General features: G+C 41.5%; 1 protein-coding gene across 1 annotated transcript; it reads left to right on the plus strand.

Annotated features, from left to right (window-relative positions):
• The first annotated feature begins 1635 nt into the window (after positions 1–1635).
• Positions 1636–7383, plus strand: PLK2 (polo like kinase 2). The gene is made up of 14 exons (XM_058823534.1): positions 1636–1863; positions 2282–2389; positions 2550–2666; positions 2863–2992; positions 3270–3357; positions 3621–3716; positions 3941–4139; positions 4229–4376; positions 4808–4905; positions 5536–5659; positions 5904–6144; positions 6242–6371; positions 6458–6568; positions 6690–7383. The coding sequence occupies exons 1-14, from the start codon at positions 1651–1653 to the stop codon at positions 6879–6881; spliced, it is 1995 nt and encodes a 664-aa protein (XP_058679517.1). The 5' UTR covers positions 1636–1650; the 3' UTR covers positions 6882–7383.
• The last annotated feature ends 3212 nt before the right edge of the window (positions 7384–10595 follow it).

Here is a 10595-nt window from a genome sequence, read left to right on the forward strand (position 1 = left end):
CTATTCTGCCTATTTCTCCTTTCCCCAAAAGCCTTTCAGCGCAGCAGACCAAAGGAATGTACTGACACGTAACAAAGGAAAATCACGTTTATTTGTAATTTATTTTACAAAAACGGGTACTAATTTGGAGAAAGGTAAGGTTACGTGAGGGCAAAAATATTGTCAAGGAAGTCAATGCCTGTAAGACAAAGGGCTAAGGGGGCACAGGACTGAACAGTATCTGCTTATCCCAATTTTTCCTTCTTTTTCTTTTTACCTCTACCCCTATAGTTAATGACTAGTAATATTAATGTGATTTGACTAGGTTTTGCAGAGTGAGATAGGAAGGAAACTGAATGCAGCAGCAAATGCCCATTAAAAAACTGCAGATGAAGAGTGTACACAATCCAGTACATTTAACACTTCAGCACTGTTACCTTCCTAAAGCAGCACCTATGGGGAGAAACAAATAAACAAATATTGTTGTTCTACACTCTTGCTGGTTTTGGCTGGGGGGACTTTGTGTGTTCTGTTAAGGCATGCATCCTGTTGTTGACACTCTAAAATTAGGCCATTCTGTTATTTTAAGATGTGAAATGAGAGATTTTAAGGGACTGACACTGAAATAACTTACAGGCATTGAGAGTCATTCCTACCAAATAAACTAGTCTTTGATTTTTACCAGCAACAAAAACAAGTAGAAGTATTTTGTCTGCCAACAAGAAAATTCTACTTCAGAAATAGGCAAGACACTAAGAAAATGATAAATTTTGGCATTTTTGCATCTTCAGAAAGGACAAATGCAAAACTGTTTCACATTTCAGTATTGTTCTCCCAGACCAGACTTCACTTTCTAGCAATTGCCTGTACAGAGGCCCTATACTACAATTGCTTTCAGGTGCCTTCCAACTTGATTTATTTGCTGCTTATGAAGAGATTTGAGAGCTGACTGTTGTTAGACAGCTGTGGGGCATGTTCCTAGGCATGAGCTCTCCTTACTTAAGGGAGGGACACGGTAGCCCCTTGGCACTGGGGCATTCATGCCAGTGATTCGTACCATCTGAGCAAGCCCATGCGCCTCAGCTCCATGCTGGCCCTGTCTCTCTGCTGCGCTGGAGCTGCTTTGGCGCAGGCGGGACAAACTCTTTCTCTTCCTGACGCGCAGCAACAGGCACGCGTTACAGGGCTGCTCCTGCTGCTCGGACCGTCCGTCACCAACCCCCACTGCCCCGCACACAGCAATCCTCGAGCGAGGAAAACACCTCTCACGCTGAAGCTCTCTTTGACGAGCTCCCACACGAGCGGCCAGGGCAGCTTCCCTCGCTGTCGGGGGACAAGAGCCTGTTCGCCCCGCCGCTCCGCTCTGCTCCCTCCACACGGCTGAGCAAGGGCGGGCAGAATAGGACAGCCCGACAAGTGGGCAGAAGAGGTCAGCCTGGTGCTGCTCAGCTCTCCTCAGGGCCTGCCGGGCGGGGCGAGCTGGGCCAGGCCGGGCGGGCGGAGCGGAGTTGGGGCGGGACCGCCCCTCAGCGTTGGGGCGGAGCCGCCACCCGCTTCATAAAGGGCGACCCGCGGAGCGGCTCAGCGTCGTGAGCAGAGCGGGTGGGAAGGGCAGGGCAGGTGGAGCGGGACCGAGGAGGGCAGGCAGGACGGAGCCGGCGGGGTGCCGTGATGGAATTCCTACGGACTATCGGCCACCCACCGGGCGGCGGCGGTGCTAAGGGTTGCGAGGCGGCAGCGGGCAGAGCGGCCGGCGGCGAGTCGCGCAGGAAGAAGGTGGAGGAGCCGCCGCACCAGCACGGCCACCCCGCAGCCGAGGTGTCCCGGATTATTACCGACCCCACGACGGGGAAGCGTTACTGCCGCGGCAAGGTGCTCGGAAAGGTAATGGCCGCGCCGAGCCCCGTGTGCTCCCGAGGCGGCGGCCAGTGTGCCCCGCTCGCCGCCGTTCTCGGCCGGGCGCTGTCCCCGCGGGGCTGCGTTCCCCCGGAGAGCGGAGTGCGCTGCCGCCCGCGACCTGGCAGCGCCGCCCGGGCCAGGCGCTATGGGTCCGAGCGCCCTTGCTGCCCCGGAATCGTGCCTTCGTCTCGGGCGAGCCCGCGGGAAAGACCTGGATGGTGCATCCGGGGAGTGGGGAGCTTGCGAGCCTTCCAACAGACGATGAACCCGGGACCTGTCCGTAGAAAATTGCCCTTTGCTAAGGAAGTTGCGCTTCTTGACTAATACGTGAGCTGGTGAATGACTAAGTGCAGGACTGCATTTATACCTGCTCTAATTGCCTTTTTCTCCTGTGTCTCTCTAGGGTGGATTTGCCAAGTGTTACGAGATGACAGATTTGACAACAAATAAAGTTTATGCTGCGAAAATCATTCCTCACAGCAGAGTAGCAAAACCTCATCAAAGGGAGAAGGTATGTAAGCATGAATGATTATTTTTTTTTCCCACAAACTCTTTGTGTGCTGGATTGCCTACCCCTTTTCCTGAAATGGTTCTGATAGAGCTGTCTGCTCAGCCTTGTGGAAGTAAGGCTAACAACACCTTTCTTCTTTCCCACTGTCTTGTCTTTACAGATTGATAAAGAGATTGAGCTGCACAGAATGCTTAATCATAGACATGTTGTGCAGTTTTATCACTACTTTGAAGACCGAGAGAATATTTACATTCTTCTGGAATACTGCAGTAGAAGGGTGAGCATCAACTGGGAGAAATCTGGTATTTACTTACCTGGAATCTGCAACTAATTTAAATGTGTGATGTGTAAAACTTTTTTTTTTTTTTTGTGGCTTTAGTTGTTGTTTCTGTATGTACTCATTTACTCCTGCTTAAGGTGAATCTTGTGCATGAATTGTCAGTGACATTTCTGCCTTTGTTTTTCCTCTGCAGTCAATGGCTCACATCTTAAAAGCGAGGAAGGTATTGACAGAACCAGAAGTACGATACTACCTCAGGCAAATTGTGTCAGGGCTGAAGTATCTTCATGAACAGGAAATCTTACACAGGGATCTTAAACTAGGTAAGTTCTCCAGATTGCCAACTTCTAAACATACTCCTCCAGCCCTGTCAGTGTTGTCCCACTTTATCCTTGTACGGTGATAGTTTGTTTAGTAGAATCAGCTTAGTCTGTCTTTACAGTGGAAACTCATGCTGTTTAAGGGATGATATTAAGCATTCCTAATTAAAAAAAAATCTTGCCTAGCTTCTGGCTCTGAACAAAGTATGACTCAGCACCTGTGGCAAATGCCTTCATACCTTGCCAGGGATGGACTAAATGGAATTTCTTTGTCTGCCAGGTAACTTCTTTATCAATGAGAACATGGAACTGAAGCTTGGTGACTTTGGCTTGGCAGCTAGGCTGGAACCACTGGAGCACAGGAGGAGGTAGGAGCATCAAAAATGTATAGTCTAGTTGTAAATTAAACTAAATTCATATGGAAATAAGAAGTCATGTTCCATAGCAAAAGCTAGTTATTGCCCCTCTAGTGTCATGAAGATAAAATGAAAAAATATATATGCTATTAAGTTCCTACAGCTCCTCTTTAGACATCTGAACTTGAGAAGAAAACCTGCCCTTTGAAAAGTAGCTCCTTCCTCTTTCTGTTTGAAATATTAACCAGCTCTGTGGTGTCTTTGATTTTTTTCAGAACAATATGTGGCACACCAAATTACCTCTCTCCAGAAGTCCTCAACAAACAAGGGCATGGCTGTGAATCTGATATATGGGCCTTAGGCTGTGTAATGTAAGTACTTTCCTGCCTTTGAAATGTATTATATCCATCACTGGCTTAGACTTTTGAGAGTTCAAAGGGGATGCAGTGCTGCATCCATTTACAGCCTTTTATACATGTGTAGCTCAATGCAGAAATTCTTCATGTTGGGAGATAGACAAAGCCTTTTTTTGTAGCTGTAGACACAAGTATGGTGGGTGTGTAAAATAAAACCATTTTCCTTTGCCTTCAAACAGGTATACAATGCTGTTGGGAAGACCCCCATTTGAGACTACAAATCTTAAAGAAACATACAGATGTATAAGGGAAGCAAGATACAGCCTGCCTTCATCTCTCTTGGCACCTGCAAAACACTTAATAGCTAGTATGTTGTCAAAAAACCCTGAAGATCGGCCCAGTTTAGATGAAATAATTCGACATGAATTCTTCTTACAGGTTTGTACTGTCTGCTATTAGTGGTGTAAAAAACAAAATCCACATAAAAATGCACTCTGTGGTCTAAACATTGTGTTGTATTTCTGCAGGGCTTTACACCTGATAGACTTTCTGCAAGCTGTTGTCACACCGTCCCTGATTTCCATTTGTCAAGTCCTGCAAAAAATTTCTTCAAAAAAGCAGCTGCTGCTCTCTTTGGGGGGAAAAAGGATAAGGCCAGATACTTGGACACACATAGTAAGTTTGAAGTCTAGATATAGTCCACTTATTTCTATTCCATCAATTTCATATTAGTGTACATCTGTGAGATAGCAACAGAACACGTATTCGTGTCTTAGAGCTTTCCTGGCTTGGTTTTGACTTTTTTCTTGATAAGTATAGATGTTAGCCTGCCCACCTATGCCAGTTTACATACATAAATGCTTCTTACAGCACCCACATTTATATTGGTCATCTGTTAGTTTGTAAAGTCTCTTGAAATTTAGTCTCTTAGAGTGATAATGGCATAATTTTGTGTATAATGGCATCATTTCTCTGGGACACTATGGCAGGCTTAGAAGAAGCTCCTAGAGAGAGGCAATGTGTTTTCTGCAGCTAACTTGTTATGCTTTCTGTAATTCAATAGCACTTCCAGATTCAGAGTTAATTTTTTCTTTCCTGTGTTGCAGACAGGCTAGCTAAAGAAGATGAAGAAATCTACAAGCTCAGACATGATTTGAAGAAGACATCGATAACCCAGCAGGCCCCCAAACACAAGACAGATGAGGTATATGCAAGTGCAGTTCAAATCTAGTAACAGTTGGGTGGAGTAGCTACAACTAAATTATATTTGACTTGGATATCAGAACTGGGGCTGTACACAGCATAATCAAGCTTAAATGATTAGCAGAGCTGCTTTAAGAGGGCTTAAGCAAGCATCACAAAGGTATGGTAGCCTTTGTAGGGATACTATAAATTTTGGCTTTTGAGTAATTATAGTATCTGCCTAGACTCCATTGTTGCCTGTGCGTTAACTTGTCTGCCAGGTGCTGTTTCTCAATATCCCAAATACAGGGCTTCAGTTCATGATTAACAGGGCTTCTTAAAAGAATAAATTGCTGAAATCTGTCTTTTACTATTTGGTGTTCAGACCTGCACACAGCTGTTCCCTTGCTAGGGCAGGAGAGCAGAAAACTGATTAATAGCCTGTGAGATGCAAATTGAAGATCTAAAGAATGGAAAAACCTGGAGTGCTGCTCCAAGCTAAGTCTAGCAGCAGCTCCTTTGTAATCTTTGTACATGAATACCAGTTTCCCTAGAATTTGTCATTTGTTCAGAAACAGGAGAGCCATGCAAAACTTGTGTATAAGCCTTGTCTTGTTTTGTTTGATGTTTACATGTCTGACATCTCTTCTAGGAGATTCAGCCTCTTATCACAACAGTGGTGAAGCCGGGAGCCTTGCCAGAAACTAAGCAGATTGGAGACTCCATTCGGATGATAGTCAGAGGAACTTTGGGAAGCTGCAGCAGTAGCAGTGAATGTAAGTGCAGCAAAATTTGATGTCTAAGTCTGAATCCCACTTTGTTTTCCTCATATCTTAAAAGCTTGAAGCAAACATTGCTTTTATAGTCTTATTTTTGATGTTGCAAAAGCCAATAATTTTGGAAAATTTAAACTAGAAAGTCATTAAGGCTAGATTTCTTAAAATCTATGTAACTCAAAAGTTTAGAATGAAAATCTTCTCTCTATGTGCTCTTGCCAGTCTAATAATCCTTTCTTTTCAGGTTTGGAAGACAGTACTATGGGAAGCGTTGCTGATACAGTTGCAAGAGTATTGAGGGGATGTCTGGAGAATATGCCAGAAGCAGATAGCAACCCCAAAGAACAGCTGACAGCATCCTTCCAGTGGGTTACAAAATGGGTGGACTACTCCAACAAGTATGGCTTTGGGTACCAGCTGTCAGATCACACTGTTGGTGTCCTCTTCAACAATGGGGCACATATGAGCCTTCTGCCAGACAAAAAGTAAGAATCATTACAAAGCAAACAACTCACTGAAGCAGTTTAGACATTAAATATTTGTTTCTCATCACTAACCGCCTTATTTTTTTTCCTCTTTCAGGACAGTGCACTACTATGCTGAGCTAGGCCAATGCTCTGTCTTCCCAGCCACAGAGGCCCCTGAGCAGTTCATTAGCCAAGTAACTGTACTGAAGTATTTCTCTCACTATATGGAGGAGAACCTTATGGATGTAAGTTCAGCATCTTCAGGGTCCTGTGCTGTAAAAATACACTAAATGTAAAGTGAGTGCTTAACATAATCTGTTCCCTTTCCTAGGGAGGAGACTTGCCCAGCCTAACAGATGTACGCAGGCCCAGGCTTTACCTCTTACAGTGGCTCAAATCTGATAAAGCATTAATGATGCTTTTCAATGATGGCACATTTCAAGTAAGTGTGGTACCATCATCCAGAGAAAAGGTCTCAAAATACTTTATTGCATTAGAACTAGGTAAATCTCAGAAATTGAGAGGAGAAAGGAGACAAACAGTAACTTACTTCTCTTTTACAGGTGAACTTCTACCACGACCACACAAAAGTCATAATTTGCAATCAGAGTGAGGAATATCTCCTTACCTACATAAATGAAGACAGAATATCCACAACGTTTCGTCTGACAACTCTTCTGGTTTCAGGATGTTCATTGGAACTAAAACACAGAATGGAATATGCTCTGAACATGCTGCTGCAGCGATGTAACTGAAGGAATTGACTCTGTTAAACCAAATGGACTCTCTTGTTCACTGTGAATCTACAGTAGAGATGGTGGAGCAACTAGTATGTTGATGATGGATGTGTGGCGGTACGAAAACTGGACTGTCCAAGTGTGCTGGGCACACATCTATTAGAAGCCTATACCTACTTGTTGGAGTAAAATGTTGTGACAAGGAGTTCTTCGGATAGTAGTTTTCCTTGCTTCATTTGTGTTAAAGATATAATTTGACTTGAACTCGGAGCAGAGTGTGTCTGTTTGCTCTGGTGGAGTTAAACTGTGAATACACATCTGGAAAGGGAGGGAAGGGAGAGCTCCGTTGTTGGGGATAATTGTAACAAGCAGCTTCTGGTTGCTTAACTGTGAACTATGGCCATACTGTTTTTTTTTCCTTATTTTTCAAAAATACCCACACTTGTGGCTGACAAAGTGCATTCCTTGTTAATTTTTTTTTTTTTTTATTTATTACAGCCTAAAGTGAAGTATTTATTACTTTTTTTTTTTTTTTTTTGGACCTTGGCATTTTGAATATAAATATGTTGGCAATAAAGAATGGAAATCTGACGCATCATTCTCTACTCTTCCTCCTATATAACTGAGCATGCTTTACTTTGCATTACAAGAAATCTCTCAGATTTGCTTTCTATATTCTATTTTTAAAAAGTCTGCTACAGGTCTGGATATGAAGGGTAGACAGGTTTATCTGTCTCTATGCCCACTTGCAGTCATAAACACCAACATGGCTATTGTTAATTATAGCTGCAATCCTAAAATAACTGCTGATGGAGTTTACAGACTAATGATGTAGGCCTTGACACTTATTGTCCTAAGAGCTTAAAACAAAACTATGGATCTTTTTGAGATACTACATCTCAAAATTGATGTTTAACAGAAAAGAATGCTTTCTTCTGGGTGATGTGTTGGAGACTGAAGGATAAGGGGATGTGTGAATTCTCTGCTTGCTGGGACAGCATTGCTCTTATCAAGGGGCTGAGAATCCTGATACCTCAACAGCAGAGTGAATTGACCATACCTGTTATTTTGCCTCTACTGAGCTTTATTTTGTCTTTCCACCCTTGGTTAAATGGTGACCCCAGTAAAGTAAAATCAAAAGGGTGAAAAAATTAAAGGGTGACTTAGTGTATACCATAAATTGCAATTTTGTTTTAGTAACACTTGTAGCTGTTTAAAGTTATCAGTTGGGTAGAGTAAGCCCACAGTTTACACTAAGTTTTCTGAGACCAATATAGGGATGGCCTGCTGCTTTCTGCAATCCTTCTGCTTCTAAACCTCCACTTACATGACTAATGGCTTTCCAAAACTGAAGGCAATGCCATTTGCCAGTTAAAACCATGCAAATCGGTGCAATTAAGGAGAACTCATGGACTCCAGGCAGGGAGAAATTGTCTGACTTGTGGACTGGGCTTATTTCTCTTAGATATTGCATAGCACCTGGACCTGTATAAACATATACTTGTCTTCAAGTAACTTTTCTGATGCAACAGCAAGCAGTTAATTGCTTACATGACCTATTGTTCCTATAACTGAATGAGGCCTTTTCTGAACAACATCAATTGCCATCAGTGTATCAATCACAGCAGCTGAATGTAAGGAACAGGCAGAGAAATAAAATGCAGACTAAACAAAGTACAGAGGTCAATCTGAAATAGTGAGCAGAGTACTTCATCTTGCAACAAGCACATATAACTGTGATGGGGTTTGTTGTATTGAATGCCTGGCATTAGGTAATATTTATTTACTTCTCAAGTCTAGACAGGAAGACCCAATTGAGTTCTTCAGATGGATTCATTAATGTAACTCTAGGCAGTTCAGTGAAGTTAAATATATACTTGCTATAGTGAGCAGAATTCAGCTTCCCAGCTGTCTACTTTCTTCAAGGGATAATGGCTGATTTTATTCCTGAGAGGCCATGACTTACTTAATTCTGCTGCACACATACAGCTACTGTTGTGTTCTTTTCCCTAACAAAGTGAAATCTTCCTTTTTGTTTAGGACACCAGTAAACATACAGTTTGTGTGCACTTCAAAACCAAAATTTACTAGAGCTATAGTACTTCACATGGAAAAAACACTTTTTATTCAACTTTTGTGTGCTAGAGAAAGTACAAACCTTTATTCAGCTGCTATGATTTCTTTGTGTACCAAAATCATGTTTGTATGGCTATTATTCAGGCTTGTATAAGCAAACAAGCTAGCTTTTAATGTAGAATATTTTAAAATGTGTGTAAAAGTTCCAGGATGCTAATTGTTTGTGGATGGTTGATACCTCACTAAAATAAGTGAATGAGCTATTTGTATGCAGTGTTTATGCTCAGTGGTTGCTAAATCCTTATGTATCTTTCTGCTTAGTGCACCTTCTGCTCTGTATCCTTACCTCACTTTTTATTTTAACATTGCAAAACAAGAAAGATGTTTAGATCAGGTTAAGGAAAAATACACTTTTCAAGGTACCTTTGTCCTAGTCTCTGAGCCCAAAGAGGGAAAGCCATTTTAAAATTCTTGGTATAAGAACTTTCATCAGGAACAAAGGTTCTGAAATTCTTTCTCAGGGTGGATCCTGTCTTAAATAAGACACTGCAGTGCGCTACTTGGCCTTCTCTATTTAAACACGTAACTCCTTCTTGTAATTCTGCATACAGGAAGATAAATATTAGAAAGATATTTGTTCTTCTTCTGTATAACAAATGTCTTGCCTTCTCTTGAAAGATGTGGTCTGCATTTTATGCTGGTCCAGCATATGTTCTGTTATATTGAAACCAAGAGAAAACACAGCATAATATCTAGTTTGGGAGTATATCTACTTGAAAGGAAATGAGGATTAAAAGGTTAGGTGAAAGCACAAAGGTTTGTCAGGTATGAATGCTGGACACGATGAAATAACATTGACAAGGGAAAAATCTGCTGTACTCTCATTCAAAAATCTTTATGAAATTTGAAAATATTTTTTAAGTATACATACATACTTGTATGACTGAGTGCACTAATCTGCCGATAGCAAGCAAGTCAAGAAAATTATTCAAGCAGGTCATGCTTCAGCATTAAAAAAATGCATTACCCACTGATGTCACTAGTAACTCAAGTATTCTAGGGCATTTTGTAATCCTTTCCTGAAATTATTCCATTTCATTAAGTTCCTATATATAATACATATGAGAAAAAAGAAAACAGTTTCAGTGTTTGCTGGTTTACAATATTGAATCAAGTCTCCAATATTCTCCAGGTAACTTAGGAAACTAGAAGAATATTCTCTTACTTTAAAGCTATTTCATTACTTCTGAAAATAGTCATATTAGAGAATGATTCTTCCACTGCCCATCAATGACAGGTAATTTTGTGCCTGATTAAATGGGTTCTAAATGTAAATTTAAATTTTTAAAAATTATAGGTCGTTATCAACCCCCAAGCAGATGCATACCCAAGGAATCAACCAGAATGCATGGCATGGGACATTGCTCTTTTTGATTTGGTCTGGTTTATAATTTTTATGCCTTATGAACATCAATAGCGGCAGAATTGACACAATGTTAGACTAGGACATATAAATCAAGAGGTTAAACTCAATTTAAATATCCATGTAAATAAATATATTTGGAAACAAATATCATGGATCCTCATGGTGTTTGGAAATTAGGATAATAGAAAGTAAAGATTTAACCTCTGGGATTTATCCATGTAAATTACCTT

This window comes from Ammospiza caudacuta, chromosome Z, assembly GCF_027887145.1.
Source record: "Ammospiza caudacuta isolate bAmmCau1 chromosome Z, bAmmCau1.pri, whole genome shotgun sequence".
Lineage (NCBI taxonomy): Eukaryota > Metazoa > Chordata > Aves > Passeriformes > Passerellidae > Ammospiza > Ammospiza caudacuta.

Excerpts from the sequence above, each read along its gene's own strand:
- PLK2 (XM_058823534.1), top strand. The coding sequence starts at position 1,651 with ATGGAATTCCTACGGACTATCGGCCACCCACCGGGCGGCGGCGGTGCT. Across the intron at positions 3,717-3,940 it reads TGGGCCTTAGGCTGTGTAAT|GTATACAATGCTGTTGGGAA; the intron begins GTAAGTACTTTC and ends GCCTTCAAACAG. Across the intron at positions 6,145-6,241 it reads AGCCTTCTGCCAGACAAAAA|GACAGTGCACTACTATGCTG; the intron begins GTAAGAATCATT and ends TTCCTCTTTCAG.